At 37.0% G+C, this 27,796-nt stretch overlaps 1 protein-coding gene across 1 annotated transcript in view; it reads right to left on the reverse strand.

Moving 5' to 3' along the window:
- Nucleotides 1-27,796, reverse strand: part of LOC103623566 (dynein heavy chain 5, axonemal) — a 152,347-nt gene that overhangs the window by 80,292 nt on the left and 44,259 nt on the right. Inside the window, exons 38-47 of the mRNA XM_017746168.1 lie at nt 27,322-27,537; nt 25,164-25,310; nt 23,433-23,605; nt 20,402-20,580; nt 14,106-14,293; nt 12,717-12,911; nt 6,871-7,005; nt 5,666-5,855; nt 2,994-3,211; nt 1,776-2,087 (exon numbers count right to left, since the gene is read on the reverse strand). Of these exons, the coding sequence (XP_017601657.1) occupies nt 1,776-2,087; nt 2,994-3,211; nt 5,666-5,855; nt 6,871-7,005; nt 12,717-12,911; nt 14,106-14,293; nt 20,402-20,580; nt 23,433-23,605; nt 25,164-25,310; nt 27,322-27,537 (1,953 nt within the window). The remainder of the gene's footprint in view (nt 1-1,775; nt 2,088-2,993; nt 3,212-5,665; nt 5,856-6,870; nt 7,006-12,716; nt 12,912-14,105; nt 14,294-20,401; nt 20,581-23,432; nt 23,606-25,163; nt 25,311-27,321; nt 27,538-27,796) is intronic.

Raw genomic sequence — 27,796 nt, forward strand, 5'->3', positions numbered from 1 at the left:
TCTTAATACTAGCATTAAATTCATCAAGGTCTATATCTGGGGTTTGACTACCACTGTTGATGAAACTTATTTGAAAAACTTTCTTATTGAATTTTATCCTTTTTTTTTTAATGTGGGAGAAAATAATAACTATAAAAAGAGCCATGTGAACACAAAAGTAGTGTTACTCTCATCTGTAAAATCACTTTTATTGCCTCTATTATTTGAGAAGCAAAGACAGCACATTAAAAGCGAAAGAAAACTGCCAGCATGACAGCTTTCATTTACATTTTGATAGTTCTAAATGCAGCCTTCAGCACTGAACTAACTTCATATTTCACTGCATTTTCATTTCTTAATCTAATAAAATACATATTTTTCTGGACTTTATTGCTATTGCTTCAGGCTTGGGCATTTTAAATGTTGTTGTTATGTTTTCAGAGCAAGTTGTAGCATAAAATATAAATAAAATTGTGGCAAAGAAGGAGTGAATTGACCCACATACATTACTTTGGAAGCATATTTTAAAACTCATTATCAGAATTGTTTCTCTTTCTGCTGCAGTAAATACTATGTCATATCATTATGTTTTGGAGGTAGAACAAAATGAATAGCTTGTTAAACATTGGTTTTAAAGTAAATGTGCACTGAAATGAAAAGTAGAAAGAAGACATTTGTTAACATTCCGGGCATTCTAAGTATATATCAATCACTGCTTTTATCATGATCTATAAAAAGCTTTCTGAAATGTCACTCAAAGTTCATTAAAAACCATGTTTTTAAAATGCAAGAGCAATGAAAAATATTACAAGAGAAACCACTGTGAAATCCAACACCAATTAAATGAGTAAACAGGCAGGACCAAGCTGATGGAAAACCAAGGTATGTTGGAAGTTGCATTTATTTCACAAATATTGAGGAAATCAGAAGATAACAACTCTGAAAGGTTGCAAAGGCATAATTATTTCTTTAAAAACATTCAAAAACAGAAATTAATATTTCAATTTGATTGAAGTATACTACTGAGGTTATGCTTTTATACCCAGTATCAAGTACAACCATCCATAATATTGCTGGAACCTTTCTAATGATTCAGTAAGGTAAGGCCAGACATAGGGGGAAAAACATTCAGGATTCCTGCTTTTGATCTACTGATTGAACACAATTTAGTCAGAAAATGTATCAAAGAGATGACGTTTCAAAAATTTCCATTGGAACAGAAACATGGATAATAAAATCAGAAGAGACAACTATAGTCAGAACTCCAGCATTATAGTCAGAGCTTCAGAGCAGCACAGAGCACAGAACTACTCTGGATTAATTTGAATTATAGAATGTCTTTTAAAAATAGCTAATGCACCAAATGCATTCCTGTTCCACAGAGTAAACCTAGCCTGATTCCTTTCTGAATTTACTTCTTTATATTTAAAACAAAAGAAGAAGTTTATCCACTTCCTTTGTGTATCCTAACAGGAATTAAAATTACAGTATTAAAATTACAAGTAAAGAAAGTATCTGTTTTTGCCAACATGCAATATAAAATAATCACAGGTTTAACAATTCATTGCCAACTATCGTATGGAGGCAAAACCAAAACACCCAGATTATTTATCTGTTATAGTTTCAGTCATTTATTAATGATAGAGATAATTTTCTCCTTTTTTTAATCCTTCATCTTTAGTTTATTACATAAACAAAGAAATGTAAATAATTGAAAGAGCACTTAGGAAGCAGCAATGTTTCATTAAATAAAGAATAAAAAATGCAATTTTTTTCTGAAGTAGTTAATTAAGTACCTGAAATGCATCATTAAAGCAATTCCATAGGATGTCAGAGTACGTAACAGGTAGTGTCTGCAGCCAAGCCCTTAAAATAGGCTTCCAGTCTAACACTGAAGAACTCATGAAGACCATCCCATTACGAGAAACTGTGGCAGGGGAAGCATTGTCAATGTTGTGAGGTTCAAAAATAATTTTGCAATTGGGGGACATCGGAATACGATCTCCATTGGCCAAAGTAAGGGTCTTATTATCATCCAGAACAGAGTTCAGATTTTCGATCCATATTGCATCAACTGGTCCATCCAAAACTATCCAGATATGCTCCCCCTAAAAAAAAGGATAGACATACACACTCTACTTACATTGACCAAAAATACACATTCATGTAATATCAGAAAACGTACTCTTAGATGTAAATAATGCCATAATTTGGTGCTCAGCAAAAAAGCAATCTAAAAATGCAATATTTATAATTTGCTCAGTGATTTTAATTCTTCCTTTGTCATCTTGTGTCACAACAAAAAGGATATTAAGAAACAGTGACAAAAATTAATTTGTGCTGTACTAACCAGAAAATTGTATCTTTCTTCTACAAAAGTACATCAGCCAACCCAGCATCCATCAAGATGGATGAAAATGTTTCCCACTAAATGCAGTCATAGACACAGGCATAAAGTCAGTCCTTGTGGGATGTTACCCAAGTATTTCATGTAAGGCTTCCCATTTTCCAAGTCAGAACTGAGTGGCTGTTCAGAAGATGTGAGTGTAATTATGACTCCATGAAACATGATCTGCAAGTTTGATAAGAGAATTGGGAAATGCCTACATCGGTTTCTTACCAAAGCCTTACATTCCTATATAACTAGTGAAATAGAGTGGCAATGAATTAAAACCAGACAGGAGAAAATTGACTTTCCTGTTCTCACATCAAAACATGAACACACTTTGCTTTTGTGTTTAAACTGCTTACAGAAGGAAGCAAACCCCTTAAAATATTTTCTAAATTAATTCTGGAACCTCAAATGCTTGGGAAGCCTAGTGCTGTCTGGGATTTGTATATAATTCTGACTCTTGTGCACATTGAGCTCATCAGACACAAAGTAAAATTAACACTGCATATTCCCATTTGATTTTATAATGGACGACCTTTCAGATAAATGACAGATAACGACACTCATGGAAACACCTTATGGAAACAGTATTAAATGTCTATCATGATGCAACATCCATTACCTTCTTTGCTTTTAAAGTTTTTCTCCATAATGTAGAGAAAATACCATCTGTCCAGTCATTTGTAGCAACATCAAGGGTACCGAACATCTGGGAAGCTGTGATTGCCTTTGGGTTCATTCTCATCTCTTTATGAGGAGCACCACAATCTGTCATTGCTTTCATCAAAATATTAATGCATTTTGTCTTTCCTGCACCAGTTGGACCTAGAGTCATCATACCTTAAAACAATACAAATATGGTTTAAAATGAAATGTCAATGTGTTGTCCTACCATTTAATGGTTCATTGCATCAATGATCCCTGTTTTATTTTTATCAAAAGCCAATACATAAGCATGTTTCTCATTCCACTTAATGTTGACTGAAACAGAATTTGAAACTATTATTAAAAGGCCTCTGTAAATGTCTCTCTAGTATGATACGCAAGCCTATGTGGGTCTGTATCCTCCCTCAGGCAGTTATTTTCCTTTTTCTAACGGGAAAACACAACTGCCTCTTGATATTCTCATGCAATGACATTGACATGAATGGTGGCAAACAAACGCAGTGATTTCTAAATTTATCTAATGAGAATGAGAATTGTCCAATGATATACAAAATTGAGTGCATCTTTCCAATGCAAAAGTAACAAAAACATGTACCTGCATCCATCCATGCTGGCATTTTAACACCTCTTTCTTACATAAAACCATTTAAGAGCAACCACACTTAATTTCATCAGTGTATACACATTACCAAAGAAAAATAAATCATGTCTTCAATAATAAATTGAGCCTATGGTTGAACTTTTTTTGTTATGTTTTCTAAATCACCTAATAAATCTGTCCAAAATCAGATGGGACATTCAAATTGAGACTTCCAAAGTCATTTAAGGAACCTAGACAGCTCCTATTAGACCTAAAGGCAACTGGATAACATAATCCTTAGTTGGCTTTGAAAACGTCTTCAACAAAGGTGTGGAACAAGCACAAACCCAAATTACAAACCTAATCCAGTGCAATGCAGATTGTGTGATATTCCCTCTAAAACTAAAGGGAGCTGGACATTCCCCAAAACAATCTGAGGACTCAGAAAATCGCTTACTCATGCCATATGTTACATATGGGGAAATCTAATACAAGCTCTTCAATGTTAACCAAATGGCTTTTCAGCTGGTTTCAGTGGTATTTCAACCAAAATTGTTATGCCAAACAGATTTCAGGACCCATGCACTGAATCTCTATGTGTGTATGCGTGTGTACGTGTGTAGAAGCACTTCATGTGCACATACTGCCATATTTCAACTAAGTAATAAATTTTACAGATTTTTCCTCATTATTTGAAATCCCATGGTGACCTCTCTGTAAATTCAAGTTCATGAGTAGGACAAATGGAAATCAGGAAAAGATAATCTTTTTCCCTCAATGTAGTAACTTCTGTCATAGAAAGGTCTGAGCATCCAACTGTTCGGACAATTGGAGCTGCATGATCTCCTGTAGGAGAATAGTAAGGATGTGTGGAGAGAAGAGGCATCTAAGAAGAATACCACAGTGGATCATGAAGATTTCTGAGGAACAGTGAAGCTGTTGTGTATCACAAATCAAACAGCTTCTTTTAAAAAGAGACACATTTAATCATAACTGAAATAATCAAAACTTCCATGGTTCCTATATAGAAATAGTTGTTATGGTTTGATATGGAATACTGCATCCAGAGATCTGGACGTAAATTAGTAAGTCTGCACAGCACTAACCAGTTCTTTGGTCTGAATTACAAGTTTGAGGCATTAAGGACTCAGACTGTGGTATGTGAAGGAGTATTTCATTTATTTCATTAGTTTAAGCTGACTATTCTTTTATTATGACATGAAAATAAGAAGGATGGTATCTTCATAAATCTTTGCTGCTTTAGTTACATTTCCTTTATATTTTCCCCTTATTTTACCAAAAAATCGTTAGTTAGAGTTTAGGGGTATGGGGGACATTTCAAAGTGGGGGTATTTTTTTTCCACTGAGCTATGAATTGTAAACCTGGATTTACTACTGTCTTTGATACCTTTCCTAGGACAGGATAAACTTTACTCAATGGCCTTTTCTGCACTGTAAAAATGCATTTTCATATAATCAAAGGATGGTTGAAGCTGGAAGGGACCTCTGGAGTCCATCTTGTCTAACTCCCCTGATCCAGCAGGAAGAAAGCTTATTTCTCTTCAGTATAAATGGCAAGAATCGATCACAAAGAAAACACTTCGAATTATATCTCATACATGGTAGAATCTATCAAAGTAAAGGTTTGAGAGATTATTTTGTGTAATCTTCTCAACATTATAATCTCACAGTAACTTTATACTCGAGCTTCATGACTGAATCTGTCTGAGAGCAGCAGTTGTTTTCAGAACACTGAACAAAATTGCTGTTTCTGGATTTTAATGTATCAATTTTAACTTGTTCTATAGAAATTTCAATCACCAAAGGCCACACTCATACTCCCAATAAAAACATAATACAACAAAGCGTTGCACACTAAAAAAAGGTCGTAACAGCTTCCTAAGCAAAATACCCACGTAGGCTCTAAAAATGGCATCTGTTCAAATTTTTAAAACAATTTTCATGAAATTAATCTGCATTCTAGTGGCAGATAATATAATATAGTCTCAAATACAATGCAGTCTCAAAGCCTCATCTAGCATGCTAACCATGTCGGACTCGTTGAGTTTCATACAGCTGAATAAGTTTAAGTATCCATGGTGGATGATTAATAAGCCCTGCTTCTTCTGTCTGTTTTTGGATGGCTGACTGTAGTTCAGGATACCCAGATTTATCCAGAGTAATTCCAGGGAACAGGTCATTAATGAGACTCATAAATAAAGGTTCATCTTCATCCACCTGTCAAGGATAAAGTAAGGGGAAATACATTATTTATTCATCAAAATTATTATTATAGTTGTAAACAATCTTCAAGATAAGCTGTTAAAAAGACGGCAGTGAAAATCTTATCTCTTCCAAAGAAAATATTATAATTATCCATCAGTTTTATGAAGTGAATTTCATACAGTGAAATCACAAGTAGTAATTTCTAAATTAAATACTTTAGGCTGATAAAAACTCTAACAACTTAATACAGTTTTCTTCAGTGTATACACACACATTTCTTCATTTGCTACATAAGCCAGCAAGATTTATTCCAATCATACTTTGCCTTAGAACTTTTATGATTTTTTCCTTCTGTAAATCACTGAAGCATGGCTATAGGTTTGAACACATATACCAATGCACTGAATAGATTAACATTAGAAACAGAATAATTGGTTCCATCACCAAACTGGCTCCCAAGGTAAATACACAGAGTCTAGACATGCTATAACCTTTTAATTACAGCAATAGAAAGAAAGATGAATACTTTAAATAGTATTATCTAAACACATTAGACTATACAAGTAGGTGTTAGCTGCTTCCAATTACCTCACTTAAGGCAATTCTTATGATGTTCTGAAAAGGCAACAGAGTCCCAAGAAATGTATAAATTGAAATTCTAAATTAAGAAGGATCTTTGATGACATTATTAAAAGTTAATACAATGTATTCTTTCCTTCTCTCCTTAGGGTAAAAAGAATTAAAAACAAGAGCCAATTAGAGGACCAGATAGATCCCCTAGGATCTCATGGTATTTCCAAAGACTATTTCAGCTAAAGCTTATGATGTGTTTTCCTCTCCTTAAAAGACAAATTGCACTCACACAGTAACTGTATTCTGATTCTCAACTCACTTATAAATCATACTAAAAACTGCAAAATAATGTATCCAACTGCTGACGAAAAACAGCTTTTCAAAGTGCACAATAAAGATCCTTAAAAATGCAAACAAAATACTCTGTTGGGTAAAGTCACCAGTGTTACAGTACCAGTTTGGAGAGGTTCATGTCCCGCAGAACTCTCATCACAACAGTTTTCTCTGGCTCTTGGGGATTAGATCTTTTCACTGCTCCAAGTGTTCTTAAAACAGACAGGATATTTCTAAGCCCAAAGTCATAGTGAACCTTGAAATAAAGCATAAACAAAATTGGAACTATAAAGATCAAACTGATCAAAACAAAATTCAAGAGAGGGCTGAAAATTAAATTCACTAAATAAATAAATGTTATTGAACTTCTAAATATGATTAAATTCACAGCTCTTTGTCTTTTCAAATAGATTTCCAGTTTTGTCGTTATCAAATCCTGAAGATATTTTCTAGTGTTGTATGTCCATACCAGAAAGTGTACTTTCTGGTGGTACAAAGCCCACCCCTATTTCCCAGGCTGACAAATAAATATAATGACCCTATAAATCCCAGAATTTTCAGTAAGAAATAACTTATTGATTAGGTTTGCAGATCATACCAAACTGGTGAACTAGATCACATCTAAAGTTCAAAATTACCAAGAGAAATTCAACACATTATCTATGTGTGATGCAATTAACTAAAGGCAAGTGCAAAATACTACAGATGGTAACAACTAACTGCACAAATACAGAGTAACAACTCTCCTTCACTGAGTTGAGAAACAAATCAGGTGCAGAAAGCTTTGTGGAAAAATATCTGACATTGCATTGAGGTCACAAGCTGCCCAATGACTTATCTGCAATTTTAGTGGGCAATAAAAATACAAGTATCCTTTTTAGGACAATTGAAAATATATTTCCATTGTAGCTGGCATTTCTATACTGTGCCCAAAGGCTGGATTCCACATTTGAAGATGAACTCTATGGAAGAGAAACTTGAAAAGAAAAAAATGTTATCCGTTGACTAGAAAACATGCTATATCTGGAAAAAGTAATACAAAATCTACTGTAGAAGTAGGAAGAGCAAATATGCAGGATGAGTGATGGTAAAAGTCTTCCACGTGCAAAAGAGACCTGCAAAGAGGAAGACAGGAGGAAAAGGAAGGGAAAGAAGTAATGCGCTTAACTACAGCAAGGGGGATTCGAGCAAACTTTTGGAGAAAATATTGTGACCAGAACAAAAATGAAACTTTGGATCAGGTTGCCTGGGAAACTGCAACCTATCCATCAATAGAAAATGGTAAGAACAGTGACAAACATTTATAGCAAATTATTTAATTAAGAATTATTTTTCCTCCAGAAAGGTGACTGGATGATTCTTCAAGGCTCTGCCCTGCCTCATTTTCTATTATTTAATCAGGTGCCAGGTTGTTACCAGTTGAAAAAGTTAGGTATGAATATGCAGCCGCATACTGCCAGGAAATCTTATTTGTAGATGTAACAGTAACACAAAAAGATTAACAACTTCATGTGACATTGATGAAGTCAGATGTCACCTGACTTCATCATTATTTGGTAAATGGCATGTCCTAGTGAGATGCCCAGAATCATGACAAGGACTGATACATTTCTTTTTCTCCATGCTAGATGACTATCATTGACATACTGGAATGAGTCCAGCAAATGATGACTACATGAAAGGAAAAGAGGCAATGGTCAAAATTTTCAAAGGGAGAAATTGCAACAGTTTGTGTAATGAAGAATTCTTCACAATGAGAGTGGCCTAACACAGAAAAAGTACCCAGAGAGAATGAGTATCTCCATCCTCAGAGATATTCAAAACTCAGAAAGTGCCTTAGCAACCTGCACTAATGTGCTAAGCAGGAAGTTGGACAAGGTGACCTCTGGAGGTCCCTTCCAACTTACACTAGCTGATGATTCTATAGAAGCGATGACTTTGTTAAATTTGAAGAAATACTTTCATACCTACTAGAAAATATAAAATAAACTTAAATGACTTTTAAAGACAGAATTTCTGGTGCATTCCAATTGACATGCATGATGGGTGGTTCAAGGTGACAATCACGTATTTACCTTAATCTGTTTTCTAGTTTTACAACGGTTTTGCCTTTCAGGAATGGCACAGAACAGCGCATGTTTACTGACAAATGTGGATTATGAGTTATTTCTTTGCTACATCTTTTAACAGCAATCTTTAAAGATTGTGCTTGAGCAAAATGGACTGCAGTGGTATAGCTGGTGCTCTCGTAAGGAAGAATAAAAAATCTGAAAAAAAAAAAAGGTCTCAGTACTAGAAGCATAGTTTGTTCCATGGGGAAAAGAAAAAAGGAATATCAGTGGTTTTTTCCATATGAAAGCACCTTAAAGAGATGATTCCCAGAAGGGGTTTATCACCTCACTTGCTTTCAAGCTTTTTTAGGTTTTTCTTTTCAGTTTCTGTTTTTTCCTAAGCTGTGTGAGGCTTTGTGGAAGGAGGTACTGGGGAAGAAGTCCTGTAACAAAGCCAAATAATTCAGCTTTGGGGCCTCTGTCAGAATAACTCCTGCACAGGCTTGTGGACACCTCGAGCTTCCCACATTTGCTAAGGACTATTCTTTTACTTTACTGTTTATTGTTTTTCTTTACCGAAGGAGATGACAGTCACTCTGGGTGCCTTTGGCTACTTGTGAGTCAGAGTTCCTCTTTCTACAGAGTCTGCATTTGTGTGTATAAAATGTCTGGAGGTCTTCATGTATTTCTTCCGGCACATTCCTTTTATATCTTCTGCGGCATAAGTTCAGCTGGTGAATGCTGGCTTGTTTATTATTTTCTTCTGTTGATATATTGCATCTGCTGAAAACAGGCAGTGTTCTGCCATTTCCTATTGCACTGGCTCTTTACGTGACCCTGATCTTTCCAGTCAACTGCCTGGAAAACCCAGCATTACTTAACTTGGAATTCCAAATTTACCATCAAAAAATTAAATAAATAAGTTCCACTAGGAAAGAAAGATGAATATGAATTATAGAGTCACAGAATGGTTTGAGTTGGAAGTGACCTTAAAGATCATCTAGTTCCAACCCCCTGCCATGGGCAGGGACATGTTCCATTAGACTAGCTTACTTAGAGCCCCATCCAACCTGGCCTTGAACACTTCCAGAGATGGGGAGTCCAGAACCTCACCGAGCAACCTGTTCCAGTGTCTCACTACCATTACAGTCAAGAATTTCTTCCTAATGTCTAATCAAATATGCCTCTAAGACTGTCTGTACTTTATAATTTTTGTTTTCTGGCTACACAGAAGCAATTTATGTCCCACAGTACTCTTAGAAATATGTTCAGTTCATGAGACTCCTGTATCTAATCTGATTAACTCATTAGATCTCTCTCTATATAATTACATATTACATTGGGTGTATTCCCCAACCTACAACAAACTTCACAAGGAACTTTAGCAAGTGTTTCAAATTATTTCATTACTACTACAATAACAACACACATTCAAGTGAGGAAGTGGTGGACCCAACAGAGAAGCAGAAGATCCAGTCTGTGGTGGACAAGAGAGACGTCAAGAATTGTGGAACAGTGTGGAAAGTGACCCTTCTCGAGTGTATGTGTGCAGATAAGGAAGGGTGAAGAGAACAGCATTGTGGCAGAAGCAGAAGCAGCTGCTAATTTGAAGTGCCTGTTTGCTAAGGCATGCAGCATGACAACAAAACAGGGAAATACTACAGCTCTGTGTGCAGGTACAGCTTTACAGGGTTACAGTCAAACTAGGAAATGTGGGGGGATAGGCACAATGGATGGATACAGCTTCTTTAGGAAGGACAAGCCAGGATGGAGGGATAGGGAATTGCCCCTAAAAGTGAAAGAGTGGGAATGCTTTCCCTTAGGACGGCTAATGAGCCCAGCTGAGAGAATTTGTGTTAGAATTAGAGGGCTCAACAACATTGTGGCAGATGTCTGCTGCAAACATCCTGATAAGGAAGAAGCTGATGAATCTTTCTTTCAACAACTGGAATTAGCCTCATCTTTGCAAGCCCTGATCCTCAGCAGGAGCTTGACACACCCCAATATCTGCTAGAAGGGCAACACAGCCTGGCAGAGTCATTCCAGGAGATTTCAACACTGTCTCCAATAACATCCTCACAGACCAAATAGTGACTAGACAAGGTGGTCAGACACTTCAACAGCTTGACCAAAGAGGCTGTGCAGTGTTTATCCTTGGAGATAGTCAAAGCTCATCTAGACAAGGTGCTGAGCCTCTCTAGCTGATGTCACTTTGAGAAGATGTATAGAACCCGTCAGTTTTTCTCTGATTTTATAACAGTATATAATGGATTTATACAAGAGCAGGACTGTCCAAAGGGCTGCTCACAGGCACAGGCAGGACAAACTAGCATACTACCATGGGCTTGCAGAAAGCTGTGCTTCCTAGTTCATGATACCGAGTATAGTGATCCATTATATGATACATGATATAAATGGTTAGAAGAAAGATCACCATAGCAGGCTTCTCTGATGAATACTGTAGAAATGTTAGGTGGTTCTGAAGAAATATTATAAATACTCATGGAAGACTATTCCCCACTGACATCATGGCTTACATAGAAAGAACTATGGAATTTAAGTTATAAGAAAGATATAAGTGTAAGATGCAGATATAAAATTGTGATGTAGCTGAGTGTAAGGGCTGTGCCCATGTGCACACCCAGAGCACTTGGTCATTAATCTTCATAAATATGAAGGAACTTCCTTGCTAGCATCAGCATATATGAGGCAAAGGACTGATCTGAGACAAGGTGATTGAGCTACCTGCCTTGACAACAAAGCATTTGACTAATTGGCACAGGAGTTTTCCGGGTGGGAATTTCAGGCAGTTTCACAGAGTCCTCCGGGTAGTTCCTATGATTCCCTAGGCCAACTGATAAGGCTTGCTTATATGCTCAGTATGTTGATTAACATGATAAATGGAGAATCTTGCTATCTCAGAGGCTGCAGGGCAATATCTGCTGAAGAAATGACCAAACTACAGAGAGAAATTCTGCACTTGTGTAGATGCAGTAATCATTGTGCATAAAACATTGTACACCCTTAAGATAGTTAAAATAAGTTTTGTACACAGTTAGGTTTTGTTTGGGTGTGTGCATTAAATTTTTAAGTACATTGCCCAAGGGTGAACCAGTTCCAGAATCTGTGACAACACAAAACAAGCAAAGCACTTTTGCAGAGGTAGAAGGTCAAATTTCTGATGCCTGCTTACATGCCTTTTTCACACTAAAGAAAAGAAACATCTCCTGGACAAAAAATGACCACACAAACTGAGGCAATAAGAAAACTTCATCTTACAAAGGCCAGGCACTAATATATATATGGTATAGAACTGAAATTATTTAATAGAGACTATCGTCAGTTAGCCCAGGTTCATCACTATTCAACCCAAGCAGGCATTTGAGCTACAATTTAGCCACTGTTCCAACAATTTCTCATTGAGACCCTCTAGTGGACAGCCAGTACAGGGCATTCAAAAGGCAAGAACCACTTTTGTTTCTACTTAAATACCCTATCCTAAAGGGAATAGCAGTTTTCTGTTTCTAGGACCACTCAGCAAAACAGAGCCTTGTAGGCACTCTGTAGTTAGTTACAATTCTTACACTGCCTCTGAAATAGATCTGGCCTTCATAAGTGAAGACATTGAAAAATGTGTCCTCTGCAAGTTCAGCACAGCAATATACACCATTCCTCATAACTCCTCCGGTAACTGCACTCTGCCTACAAATCGCAAATCAAACTTCCTATATTACTCAATTTACTGTGAAAAGTAAAAACAACATGATCATTTCAGATTCTGTTTCTGGAACTTGAAACTGAAAACCCTAAAAATGTATAGGCTCATGAGTGTGAAAATAATTACATATTCTATGAAAGTATATTATCTCCATATCCATCTAGTGACAGCTTATAGTTGGACAAATATTTATTTTACCTGTTTAGATAACTGCTCTTCACAGAGTTTGTAGAGTGTATAGAATTTTTGACTAAGGACTTGGTTGTCTCGGAAACCAGCACTTGCCAGCTTGACTCGCATAATAATGCTACGGTCAGGCACCATCATGGCAACCGTGCGAAACAGAATCTTCAGATTTTCAGGAAGTTCCTGTCGTCCCGCATAGCCGGGGTTCTGAAAATGCAATTTATAAACCCAAACAATATATAATAATGGCACAATAGAAAGTTTTATCTTTCCTGATTATCATTTGGCAAACACATGCCAAATGATGAGCACATGCGAGATTACAAAGGATAACTTGAGCATGTCACAATTACCCATCAGTACACAGTTGCCTCAATACTGCAGTTCATGAACTATGGGGTATCACATATTGTTTGGAGATGTCCAAGACCCACAGATATGGACTGACAGCCACTTACAGATCTTGCTGGAGCTCTTTTAGATGGTTACTTCCTCAGAATCTTGACAGCGTTCCAGTGCAGGAGGTTACTGTCCCCTGTGAGCATTCCCAACCATTTCAGTGCAAAGTCAGTCAAGCAGTGCAAGCCATTACTGAGTATAATTTAAACTAATGGATCTGACCTTTCACTGAAGATGTCTAAGTCATTCATATGAGTACTGCATGACTCAGTTGTGACAACTAGCTGTGCAGCGGTAACTTCTTAATCTCTTTCAGCTCTTTCCAAACTGTCTTCCCCCTGGCCTTTTTATGGCACTTATTCTCCCTCTTTCTCAAATTACAGTGATAACATTAACACTTTTTCAAAGGTAGGACACCCTAAAACAAAGGTTTCCATTTTGAGTTAAGGGTATATAGGTAGCTAAGGAGGGAGAGATACAAAGATGCTTTTAAGGTATTCTTATACTTTCCAGCTGGTTTGCCTCCTGCACTGCTAGAAGCAGTCCACAGACACCAAGGAAAAATCTTCAGGAGGCCAGTGAACCAGAGTGAAGGTGGTTTCCTTCATGCTGTCTTCTAGGACGGTGGTCAAAAGTATTTCACAGGTGGTAAAATACTGACCAGACCAACTACAGTAGTCCTTGCAGTGGTCAATTACTTCTGGTTTATTTTGATAGACTTTGACTAAAAATATAAACTTAATCTCAATCTGTCAAATATTAACTTAAAAAGTCCTTAAAATATGTAGTTAATGGTAAATCCGTACCTCAAGTCCTAAGAGCCAGTTAAAAAATATGAACAAGAGAAAATAATATCATAATGATTTTACCAAATTATTGTTCAAGTTTCATTAACTATTTTCTAACAGACAGTTCCAATATTTCAACAGGAAAATTTCAACAGGAAATGAAACAGGAAAGATTTTTCACAATGATGCAATTTACATGTATTTACAGACATACCATAGTCAGAAATATACCAAATTCTCTGTCCATGTCAATGACGTCACCATCAGTGAAAGTGAACTGAGGTTTCTTTTTTTTCTTACACTGAAGTACAATATGTATCTGCTGAGCAGCCACTGATAAAACTGGAAGTTCAATGCGGTTAAATTCATCAAAGCAACCCCATGCACCTGACTGAGCTAAACCTAAGAAAAGCAAAAAGGGAAATATTCTGTTAAAATATCAGATCAAACAAGAGTAATTTATATAAAATAGAGTATGGTCTATGCAACTTAGTGTAACATGAGAAGAACAAACATGAACACAGAGTAAAAAGGAAAGTAAAAACTCAAAATAAAGTGGGCTGTGCGTTAATGACACGCAGAAAAAGTATCACCCCTTGAATGAAAGATACATAAACTTCTTCACAAAGAATCCTAGACTTCTATAGCAACCATTAGGGAGAAAGTGTTCAATAATACTGTATGCAGTACCATATAATAGCATAAATGTGCATATAGCACGGAAACTCATCTATGCAGGGGGTGAAGTTGTCAAAGATGAGCTTGAGAAACACCTACCTAAATGAAAAGCACAAAACCAAATAAGAGACCACTACATTTCTGACAGAAGCATTGTAGCATTTTATAACAATTATTTCATAGGTAAAAAATTACTGGAGATTAATGTCCTACCGTTCAAGAGCGAGGAAAGAATCTGATGTCACACTTAGAATTGTTATTTGGAACAGGCCATGGAGTTTTAGACAGACAGTAGTACCCACAAACATCATGAAATTATTGGCTTTTGGGAGAGTCAAGTACGCCTGTGTCATGCTAACAGGATTGAAATAGGAGGGTCCACAGTGGCAGCATTCCAGAGCAGTAGTGGGAAAGCTATGTAACCCCCTGCTGATCCACACCCATTTCACAAGAGACAAAGGCTAGTAAGTCTATGCGGGAGCTTCATGGATGCCCTCTCTCCCTTCCCAAAGACCACACTGGACTCCTATTTCCTATTGCCTGGGTCTGTACCTACAAATGTTCAGAAGTGTTTAATTCATTCCACTGGACTGGTGGAGCTCAGCTTGGCTTAAGCAGTTTGAAGGCAGTGCTAAATGCATAAATAAAGCACATGTCCAAGAAAAGGCATTTGTGTGTTTGCAGTGCTAAATAACCGTGCCCAGAGCTCCCCTGAATCCCCATACTTTATATGGCAATGTCTATAGCACTGGTAAAATAAATCTATGGGTGGTTTATGTTAATTCCTTAAGAACTTTAGATAGTCCAAGAGAAAGTATTAAAAAATCAATACTAATACTATGAAGACGTATTTTTTCACTTTGTCTTCCTTTCGCTTTCAATTTTTTTCCTTCTCTTGCTTTTTCTCAGCCTGTTCTTCTCATAATCTGCTACTTCCCTTCCCTATACTTTTCCTTGTCTGATCTTCTCTTGCCCTTTAAGATGTTCCTCTAGAAACTCTCATCTTACTCCAAATGCCATTAAGGCTGCTTTTATGTTTCTTTTCTGACATTCATTTTTTATGCATTTTTCATGCCCATTAACCAATTCTTCTAATAATGTTGCATCAATTGGTCTTTTTTACCCATGTAATTTTGGAAAAACAAAACTAGAGGAGTCAAACCAGATAAAAATCAGTGGTAGTACAACCAAAATTGGTTTCTTAAGACTTGATTCAGTCTGGGCAATACTGCAGATCTCCCGTGAACTTATCTCAATTCCATATTTAATCCTTCCCTAAACTTCTTCTAATTAATTTCTGTGATATTGTAAGGAAAAAAGACACTCCAAAGGAAAATAACTTGGAGAGAATGAAAAGTTACATGGACTTAATTTTAAAAATTAAAAGCAAGTGGAATATATACAAAACCACAATGCCATAATGATACAAAGATTAAAGTAATTCTGTAGACAGTTACCAAATTTAAAACATTAAATACTCAATCCTACTGTCTTTGAAAACAAATTAAGAATGTTCCTTGACTTCACTGGTGTGGCAGCAAGTCCTTTAACTGATGTTCCCCTCCTTTTGTGAGGAATATCTGGGCCCTGGATGCCCTCAACAGCCCTCCCTGAGGCTTCTACATACACTCTGTCCTCCAGTCCAGGAGTTCCATTGTAGCTCAGGCAGGTCCAAACTGTATTGTGTGCAGGGCTGGGCACAGTCCCATCTCCTGTTATCCTGAATTGCTGAATGAACTTCCTGGAGGAGCCCACAACTCCACAGTTTTACCTCCAGTCCTGTCTCCTGCTGTTTCTGACTGAACTTCCTAGATGGACCCTGTATCCAGCTGGTCCTTTCACATTGTCTAATGGTCACTGGACTGCTGATGGGAACAAGCTGTCAACAACCTGCCCTTCCTAGGCACTGTGGGACTGTGCCCTGGTGAGAGAAGTCCCTGCCCTTGCCTCTGTGCTGGTCACCCTGGGCTCCTGGCTTGTCTTCCCTCATGGAGCTGCCCCATTCTTGCTGCTCCCTATAAAAAAATTATTGTGGAGATTTTTCAAATGCATTTGTTCCCTTTTCCTACATGTGTTACATGACTCCTAGGATCCATTCTAAAAAGAAACCCAAAAAAGTGGGGTTTCTGCTTTGTTTATTTAACATTAATATCTACTCTTCAGGATACAACAAGGAAAAGCTCTAAAGCTGGATATTCTTTATCTAAGAACTTAGTTCCATATAATATTGTCTCTTACACTTACTGTCTGTATCTTAAAGGGTTTTGAAATTAATTTCTCTATAGAATGGTGAGATTCAGTTCTGACCAAATAATTTTTCTTTGGGAAAAGAAAAAAAATTCACTTGTTCTGTAATGCCACCTGCTGCATGGAATTAGGAAACCTCATTCTCAGGAAAGCCAATATCCCACAGCTTTGAATAAATTCAGTTCTTGCTAAATTATTTAATTCTAGTGGTGCTTAAAAAGAAAAAGGAAAAAAACCACACGTATGCTAAAAACATACACACAAGCAAAGGCACAGCAAGCAAACTCTCTGCTGCAAAACAAGAGACAATGTAATTTTGTCATATTGTGAATTAAATTCTGCTCCCATGCTGAATATATTATGGTTATCAAACACAGAAATGGAGTAAAAGCAGAAAATAAAGGACAGGATTAAAGAGATCTTTAATTATATCTAAAAACTGTGGCAACAACCCGGCCCCAATCAGTACAGATATCCTCCAAACCTGGTTCTCACATGATGTAAGAATCTCACAGAATAGCTATTAGCCCCTCAGACTATAAAATGAATATCTGTGTATTTTTCTTTCTCCCCCCCCCCAGATTTTACACAGGAGTAGCACCATAGTGACATAATTCAATGGAAATGTCACTGAAACAAAGCTCTGTCTAGCCAAAGTGCAACCCAGAAGCAGCAAACTAAAAACTAATCATTGGTTCTGAAAGAATTTATAGAGTGCCAGACTTGTGTATTCACCTTCTGAATTAAGATAAACATAAAATCTTACATTAAATATTGCATTAAATACCAAATCACAAAAAGTTACTTCAGGTAAGACTGGAATTGTTTGACTGTAACTATAGGAAACAGAACCAAAGCAAACACAACTTTTATACCCATCTACTGGCAACCACAGACAAAATGTTTTTTAAAGGGTATCCACCAACACTTCTCAGGAACAGTGATGAAGTATCCCTGGTTTGCTATTCATGGGCAATTACAAACCTGAATTTGATATAGAAAACTTGAAAATTCATCTTCCCTCTTGCATCCCTGGTACTTTCTCAGGTTACCTCTGGTCCAGTTGAGGTGACAAGTTGTATCTCAACCAACATTTTGGTTCAAATTTGAGAAACAAAACTATCAAAGATGAAAGTCCAGGCCTTGAACATATCAATTAGATCATCTGCTTATGAATTTCTTGAGTAACACAGAAAAACAAAAGAGATAGGAACAGGGAAACAGGAAGATCGAACCTCAACTCTGACCCAACCAGAACTTCAAATCATAATTTTAAAGTATACCATATATGCTGTATTAGTTATATTTTTCTATTTCTTTTTTTCTGAAGATCCAACTTCTTGTCTTTACAGAAGAAGTCTGGAAACATGCCTGCAGGCAGGCCAACACCACCTCTCCCTGCCTCTTTTCTCCTCACTGCTAAACCTGCTAATGTCTGATGACTTGACCCACACCACCACATAAAGTGAAAAGTTTGGGTTTGGAAACACTGGTGATGGAGCACCAAACCTATCACAGATGTGGAAGTCTGAAAAATTTCACATTGTGTGCACTGAAATATGTAGTGTGTTTCATGAGAACTTTCTTATCAGTCTGCATGAAAGTGCTTCTACGGCTGAGAAGAACTATCCCTTTTTTCCATTAAAGACCTCATATGCAGGAAAGAATCTTCATCTGAAACTCACTTTGCTGTTTATATTAAATCAAAAGGAGCTCATTTCCTTCCCTAATTTCAGTATATCCACTCTTCAAGAAATAGCAGATATTTTAAAGACATAAAAAAGGTGATTGCAAGCCAGGTCCTTCCAAGTAGTGACACTAAGTCCAAAACAACTGACTTCATATGTCCCTTCACAAATTAAAGCAATAATGTCTTATATACTTTTACTCCCAGACACACAACAGCCTGATGAATGCTGCAAAAACCCACCCTATTCAGGCTCTATTTAGTTGGATCTATTACCTAATTCTCAGGCAAATTCTCTGAGAGGCAAGCTACAATCCCACTTGCAAATTTACTGAGATAAGCAGTCACAGGCATCATGGTTGCTTGAGCAGCAATTAGATGAGTTCTATAAACATCTTTTCTAGCTCATATTGAACACCAGCATGCCATTAAATGAGGCAGCCAGAGAAGAAGGACACACTACACAGTACTACTTTTCTTCTGCAGCATATGATGACAATATTACATGGAAAATGGTCAGCTTATAGAAAAACAACAGAAAAAGAAAGCTGAGCCCTAAAATTCAACTTGTGCTCTTAGACACAGAAATTGTGTCCAGTTTTAATAAAAGAAATCAACGACAAGCTGCAATTACCACTATTCCCTCAATCTGAAATGGGAAAGGATAAGTTACCAAAGTGCTCAGGATAAGAAGACAGAAAAAAAAGCAAGGATACAAAACTAGGTGTCTGAACTGACACAAGTCACAAACAGTTTAATACAAAGAAGTGAACATAAAGAGATACAAACATTTTCACAGAAGGAGTAGAGCAGAAGAAGACAAGAGCTTGGTGAGATCAAAAACAAACCCACTGCAAGGAGAAACAAGGCTAACATCTCCCCTACAGACTGATGGCTGCAGGTACAGCAGAGACCCAGTATATTGGCACTATGAGCATATTCAGACATCCCAGGCCTCTTCTGTCCAATAACAGTGAGCAAAATAAACCTCTGACACTAAAGGTCTGCACACATGATAGAAGATGTGCAATCAAAAGTTGGCCGAAAGCTGTGGGGGTTACAAGAGGTGCTTTGAGAAACTTGTGACCTTAACTGAAGGTATTCACATGCATAGGTGGTTCAGTCTCTAGCTCAGAAATGTTCCTCTGTTTAAAAAATCGTGGCCAGCTTTGTTGGCTTCTTAATTAAAACTAAATATTACCCCCAGATTATATTTTAGCTTTATTACAACTGTGAAAATTTTGTTTATGATACCTTATGTTAGAGTTAAAAGCTCACCACTCACAGAAAATGGTGACATTCTGTGGTCTGTCAGTCCACATATAAATGCAGCTATACACAAGAAAACAGACCATTATCATGGAGCCTACACATTTGGGATCACTAATCACTTTTTGCAAAACTAAATTCAAAGCTTTGTTTATCATGAAGAGTTATCAGAATTTGACCACTGTCTCATTTTCCTGGTCTCAAGAGAGTCCCAGGGTTTGAAATGAGACACTGCAACATTTTGCATATTTCCCTGCCTTGCACGATATCATTAAGCTTCACATTTGATTGTCTTGTTCAACACAAATCTGGCAAATAATAAATATAAATCCTCTCCACATGAGATGGGTGGGATAGAGGCATTAAAAAACCAGTAGGATTAAAAGGGAAAAGGAAAAGTAGACATACATAGGAAACACCATCCAATAATATTTGAACAGAAAAAAATACTGGAAAGCATGCAGGAAAAAAAGGGGAAAAATCAAATAAAATCAAATATCAGGTAAAGTTGATGAGTGCCTGGAAAGAAGAGGAAACGGAATGAAAATGCCCTCCAAATCATTGCTAACTCACTACTGAAGGGACAAAAGTTTATGACTCTAAAATGAACAAAGGAGATACTTTCTTACCTTTATAAATACGACCAAGTCCTCTGTAGTCCATTTGGTCTGAACAATTGAAAACAACAACATACTTTCCCAGGCATTTGCCCATGTCTTTAGTTGTCTCTGTCTTCCCTGTCCCGGCAGGTCCTGCTGGTGCACCACCCATACTCAGGCCCAGGGCCTGTGCCAGAGTGATGTAACACCTAAAGACAGAACAAACAGATCTGTGAATCTTTTCCTTCCATTAATTACTTGAGGTCCATCAATGCAACCACAACAGTTATATTATCCAGAGCTGGGGAAGGGGGCAGAAGTGGTTGTACTTCCATACGGTGAGTCCTCAGTCACCCTCTTTGCACACTGTGCAGCTGAGTTACCAGGACCAACTTTGCTTGACCTGCAGAAAAGCATTCATCCAGCACAGCCATGACTGCAACAGCCCAGGAAATCCACAGGCTAATTCTAAATGCTGAATACCAAAATACTATAGTATTGTGATTTTTTCAGACTACTATACACCCTTCCTCCGTGACTTAACCTCTTTCTGCAGCACCCAGAGCCACTGGATTTCTGCCTTTTCCCCCTCCCTCCTACTCTCTCCTCAGAGCATTCAAGATGGGCTCTCTGATCTGGCAGTAGGAAGGCACAGAGCATGAAAGCACCTCCTGTTCTTGACATTTCTGTAGCAGCCAAACCATAGCATTGCTGCCAGTCACATGAGGTCTTTGAGTTCCAGGAGGGTAATGGATGAGAGGGAAGATTGCAATGGGCAATGGAGAAAGAGAAGGAATCCATGAGTCCTATGATCATCTTCTGCTTCAGTCTCCATCCTGGCTTGAGATCCTCAGGTTTAAGTCTCAGCCTCCCCCAATGGTCTGGAGGTTACTGAAGGGTGTAGAAAGCCTGTTGCTCTAGTCTCCAATGGTCAAAAATCACAGCAAACACATTTCTGCACTGTGAAACTCAATAGCTTTATTATATATGTGGGGAGATAAAATGGGCACTGGAAAAAAACCCAAATGATAGCACCTAATATGACTTCTTATGAAACAACAGAATACTCCTTCTAATATAGCAGTAAGAATGCTTTATCATCTTATTACTCAGTGATCAGTTAACAGGCAGTCATTTAACACATGAAAAATAGCACTCCCTAACAATGTTGCTATTGAAAATGAGGTAAGGACAAACTGAATACACAGCACAAGTTTTATATAGACCTTCCATTTCATTTTTGGTGTATGCCATGACATGGACTGTGTCTGATATGAAGTGTAGGAGCATTCAGTTTCAGTGCCATTATCATCATGCAATGTACTACCAACTGTGTGTATTCATAATGTGCTTAGGGAATCTCTCTGAACGTGAAATCATTAGCTAAACAGCATTTGACTCCAAACTGATTAAGAGAACAAAGACACCATTACCTGAAAATTTTCAGAAGCTCAGACAACTCCACATAGCAGTATTACAAATATTAAAATGGAAAAAGCCCACAAAGGGAATAAAACCTGTTGTTGTGCAACATTGCTTAGGTACATAAGTTTCCCATGCTAACACTAGGAAACACGTCTTCTTCAAATACCCTTTCAACATGATAGTGGACAGCCTCCAATCCCTGCAGCTTCATTAGGCTTTTCCAGGGTTGTCCAAAGAGAGATATGCCTGTTCTCTCTGTCATTGTGGTTATTATTATTATTATTATTATTATTATAGTTTAAACTCATTTAAAAGGCTTGCTTTCTTCAACCATGTCACCCTGTGCTAATTTTCAATCTCGTGTGACACAGCAGTTGTAGAATCATAATATATCCAATGTCCAGTTCTAGTCCAATTCCTGCCTCTGCACAGGACAAACCACACCACATGCCTGAAAGCATTGTCCAAACACCTTTTGAACACTGGCAGGCTTGGTGCCATGACCATGTTGGATTTTCAATTCTGTGAATAAATTTTGAACGACAACATTTTCTTGATATTGGCTCTCCTGGTGGGCAAAAATATCGTCAGTGTGGTAGTGCAACCATAGCCACTTATCAAGTGCATGTGTACTGCTGCAAACAAACCTCTGTCTAACATAGGAACAGTAGTGCATAACATAGAATTTGGGAGATGTGTGTTATTTATTAAAAGCCAGGTATCCACACGCAGGGGTCTGGCTTTCTTAAATAGCTCACAGGGAGTAATTTTTTTTCAGGAAAAAATCTGAATTTTCATTAGTAAATAAAAGCTAGTAGCACAGACAATGCAAAGAAAATTCCAAAATTAACTCTAGATGGGGTTTTTAGCAAACTGGTCTACTGGGAAATGTCCCAACCTAAGGGGGTTGGAACCAGATGATCTTTGAAGCCCTCCAAACCACCCAATCTAAAACACCCTATAATGCTATGATCCTATAAATGATCTACCATGCAAAGTATTTTGACATTCATATCCACATATAAAAGAACAAGCTCTGGCATAGCAAATACATCTGTCTCTTGCCTGGACTAACCAAGTACTTCAGGAAAATAGGCATCTAATGGTACTGTGCTGTGTAACTAACATTCCAGCAATAAAAAGTTCTCCTTATGTTTGCCCTCAGAGTTTTTCTATGTTTATAGTCCTGCAGTTCCCCATAGGCCTTGCTTAAAACCATACTTGTGCTAGTTATCCAATGGTATGTCCTGTGTTACTGCTTTTTCCTACAGGGTGACTTCAAATTAATCACTTGCTGTAATACCAAATTCTCATGCAACTACTTGCTTATTGAAGGCAGCAATATATTGGTGCTTAGATTGACTCTGTTTAGGCTGGTGAAGTGTATGGTGTTCAGGTGCATTTATCTTGAGAACAAGTAAGTTTTTCAACGCCAATCACAACGCTCAAGCAAACACTCAAATTCAACCTGCTTTCAATAGCTGAATATATAAGCACTGGCCTCTGCTGTTCACCAGCGATATTGCAGCACTATAGTGCAACCTAAGTAATTCTGGCTCGTGAAAGTTAAAAGAATTAAGTCAAAGGAATCAAATCTTAGCTCCAATACTATTCACTTCATTTCTTTTATAAATACCTGTCAGTTAAGGGAGTTATAACAAGCCTGTCTGTACACCCTAAGTATTCATTGCAGTAGGTGAACTCTACATCAGTGATTTTGATAATGCATTTATCCAAGTCTTCCAGAAAATAAAATCGAGACTGTTTTTGCCATTCAAAATCGGACGGAGATTTAATGTTCATGCGGACCTATCATGGAAAAGAAAGATCATTAACGCAGAAATGAATCAGTACAGGAAAAAAAGGCCTACTTCATATAAATTCATTACCTTGAAGAATGAGCACAAAATCTGTCAGGAGTCAAGATATCCAGAATTATCTTTTCAAACCTGTCTCTATGACATGCTCTGAAACTTCTGTCCACTTTGATTTTCCTCTGAATTTTGCACAGAGATTATGAATTGTGTCTTACAGAGATATTGAAAAAGTCATGGAAAACATAAAAAATTAACAATACTGTCTGTCCTGCATGGCATCTGCACCATTACTCACAGAAATACCAAATTGTGGACAATACTTGAACACATTGTATAGACATCTATGTCCTTGTTTATTTGGGTTGTGTTTCTCAGTATGAACTTGCCAGGCACATATTTAGACTTGTGGTAATTAATAGATCTTGTTTCATTATTATTGGCGCTGGATCTCAAAATCACTGGCCTCTTACAATAACCACGTTGCCCTGGTTATTGGCCTTGAAAACATGGTGTAAGGTGAAGAGGAGGTTCTGGAACCTCAGCCACTTCCCTCTCCTTTATCTCAATCACAAAAGGATGTGTTCAGCAGAGAATAGAATGTTTTAAGAGAGAAGGATATTATTACATATACCACTTAAGAACCCTCTCCCCAGTTTTGGACTTGCTCCTGACTTTTTATTTCATATACAGGACCTTTAAATTTAACCAATTTTACATAATTTTATTACAATGTGACATTAAATTAATTAAGGAAATAGTTATGAAGATAAATTAAAAATTACAGGCAGAGGATAAAACCCCACACTTATCTTAGAAGCCAGTAGTTTCCTTTCTAGAGTTCAGTACTTTTCCTTATTATTTTCTATTTTTCTTTACACATGAACTGGATTTTTATCTTCCTAACATATATGCATAAATTAAGCAATGCAGTATTGCATTATTGAATTATTGAATGAATTGCATCATTCAAGCCCTTTGGAAGTTATTTTACTTCCATTTTTATAATTATGCTTTCATTTATTCAACATACTTATCTAAAGGAAGTCTGAGGCAACTCAGTTATAAAAAAAATTAAAATATCTGTCGTATTTATTGTTGCTACCCTCTTCAAATATTGAAGCCTCACGGCTTTTATCTTTGAATAATTATTACCTTACATCAACACATAGGTTGGGTTAGAAATCACAAGATTGATGGGAATACTAAAGGGAGATTTTCTACATTTACATTTCAATCAATGCATTAAATCTTCAAGTTGAGAAGATAGGTTAATTTTAAAAGCTAAACTTTTTTGCTCACAGTGAATTTGTGCATGATAAGTATAAACAACCATTTTAAGAACTGAAGTCTAAACCTATGAGCACACCTATATAATTCACCCTTCTCACTGCATGACATCTATATTAAATCAGAATAAATCTGATATGCTCTATCACAGCAGTCATGTCAGAGATACTCAAAGAGAATAGATTCTAAGATCTGCTTATAATTTTTTTATATGTACGAGACCTAACATACAGAAAGCCCCTTGAAGATTTTCCAAAACTTACCAAATCATCAAAGATATCCTTCTGGTGCACATGAATGGTGATTAAAGTTTCATATTTTGTGCGCTCCATTCTTGTCAGATTGTGTGTTGTCATGTCAATCAAATCATTTAAAAGTTCCAAGAACTTCTGATTTGTTGTGTGCATTACCTTTTACACAAGCAAGAATGATCATATTAATACGAACACCATTTGTTCTTCCAGTATTTAGAATTAAAAAATAAAAAACAAAAAAAATTTTGAAAACATCCAGGCTTATAATGTCCATATTCTGCTTTGTATTTATTAGGCTTGGAATCCTAAACTTGGATTTGCAGGCTGCTTTCCATTCATACATTCTTATTAACACCGTAAAATATTACTGTGTCCAGCAGCCGTAGGGAGGAGGAGAGAAGATCCAGCAGGCAGGAATTGTGCAGCAAGATTGATTTATTTAATTATTTTACAAACTCTTTTATAGAATTTTTTCTTCATAGTCTAATTGGACAAAGGATCAGCCACCCCCCTGGGGTGATTGGCTAAAATCCTAAATATCCATTGTCAAAATATTTTTCTACTGTACCATAAACAAAGCTCTACAAGGTCATAGGTGTTCATTGTTTACAGAACTTCTGCAAATATCTTCGTGAGAGAGAAAAGTATCTCACAGCTTAGAAAGAAGCAGGAAAATTCCTTGCTAACAGCAATATTGTATCCACACATTCTTACCCAACAGAGTACAATAAGGTTATATCTAGATAAACAGGTCACACTGTAAGATTTTATTCCAAGACTCTTGCTCCTTCTACTATACATTACATTTTCAGCTGACTGCATCCCTGCATATATTCAGAGCCATCAGTCAATGATTTTGGGTATTATAGATCAGCCCAAGCTGTATCTACTCTTTAGGGGGAACAAGAACCTGAAGATCTGTGACGTCCTTTAACCAGAGGAGGGAGAAAATGTAGTATAATTTTAGATGCTCATGCTAAAATACTAATTTGTTTTGTGGTACCAAATCTGTTACAAAGTTCCACAAAATACAAAACCAACAATACAATACTGACTTACGTAAACAGCATCAGCCTCTGTCAGTGATGCTCCTGCTACACAACAAAAAACACTGAGATTTAAGAAAGAGCAGCTCATTTATACTTCTTTTCCAAATGTGTGAGAGAACAATCACACTAGCTTTCTGTAAATACATGCAGAGTCTACAACTCACATGGTTTGCTGAGGAAAAAAATGCTAAAAACTCTGTTAAAACTAACAGAGAATTAAATAACCTCCACAGCCCCCCCAAACACACACATGCAGTTCAGCCCAAACAACCACAAAAGTTGTTTTCTTGCTAATGCAAAAGAACCTTTGCGCCTAGTTATTCTATGAGCTGGAGTGGACTAAAAGCAGGTTTATGCCGTTTTTAAATTTTGAACACTGCAGAAAAAGTAGCAGTAAATGGTTCTCTCTATAGTCTAAGCCCTTGCTTTCATGCAGTATCGAAGTACAGCATGGTACAGTTGCCCTCCATTTACTTTTGTGGTAGGATGTTGTTACTTGTTCTTTGTTCAATCTCACTGTATGTTCCTGATAAATGGTAGTTTGCAACCCTTTAGTTCACATCCTCCCCTTCCTCCTTCATAGATTCACTGTTAGTAATAACACCTTGGTTGCTAACGGCATCTTCTCCACATGTTTGAGATTAAACCAACACCTCCTGAAATGGTTTCTATTCTTCCCCTTCCCCAAAAAAGAGCTCATCATCTGAAGGATATAATACATTTGGATAGAGTAGACCAATGTCCACAAAGCACAGTTACTTCCCCAAAGTTCGGGAGTTCTTATTTCTTTCCAAATTTGATTTTGTGTAAGTAACAGGATAAGATTTCCCATATTCCCAGATTAAGAAACTGTCCCTTCCCAAGATGACTGCACTAACAAAACAACAGAGAAAATCACAGGATTAGGAACAACTCTAAAGCACATGCTGGGGGATAATGAGGAGGAGTGACTTCTTAACACATTTTTTATTATTCTGTTTTCCCGTTAGCTTATTTGTAATTCTGGTTAATTAACTAGTACTTTGTGCTTTTTCCTACATGTTACTTTTAACTTTTCACAATATGTACTGTTACAAGCAATGCTTCTAATAAATCCCCAAAGATTCATTAAATACTACCTTTTTGTCAGTTTTGGTACTGTTCAGTGCCTTCTCTGCATCTCTGGTCCAGATAATTTGAATTCCCAGAAGTCCTATTTGTGCAGGAAACATTGCCTGAAAGTCATACATCTTAAATTCTGAATCATTAATGGCCATTGATGCCTGTCTAATGATGGTGTGGATTGTTTTCCTAATCCCATTCAGCAGCTGACCTAACCAGAATTCCACACTGCCCTGAAATAAACAAGAAAGTACTTTTAAAGAATTAGTTTATAAATAATTCACAAGGAGCAAGAGTTCTACGTGACTTTTTTCCCAATCATTCGTAATCCCATTTCCATATTTGTTATTCCCTGATTTTTAAAAGATTCCTTTCCACTTTCTGCTCCACTGCCCTTCTAGAGGTATGTGATGGATTTGGCACTTCACAGCACTACTGCTGAGAAAACAGGTAAAGCAATCGTTACAAACTGACACAAATGTCCTGTCCTTT

Source organism: Corvus brachyrhynchos, unplaced genomic scaffold (genome assembly GCF_000691975.1).
Source record: "Corvus brachyrhynchos isolate BGI_N302 unplaced genomic scaffold, ASM69197v1 scaffold409, whole genome shotgun sequence".
NCBI classification, from domain to species: Eukaryota; Metazoa; Chordata; class Aves; order Passeriformes; family Corvidae; genus Corvus; species Corvus brachyrhynchos.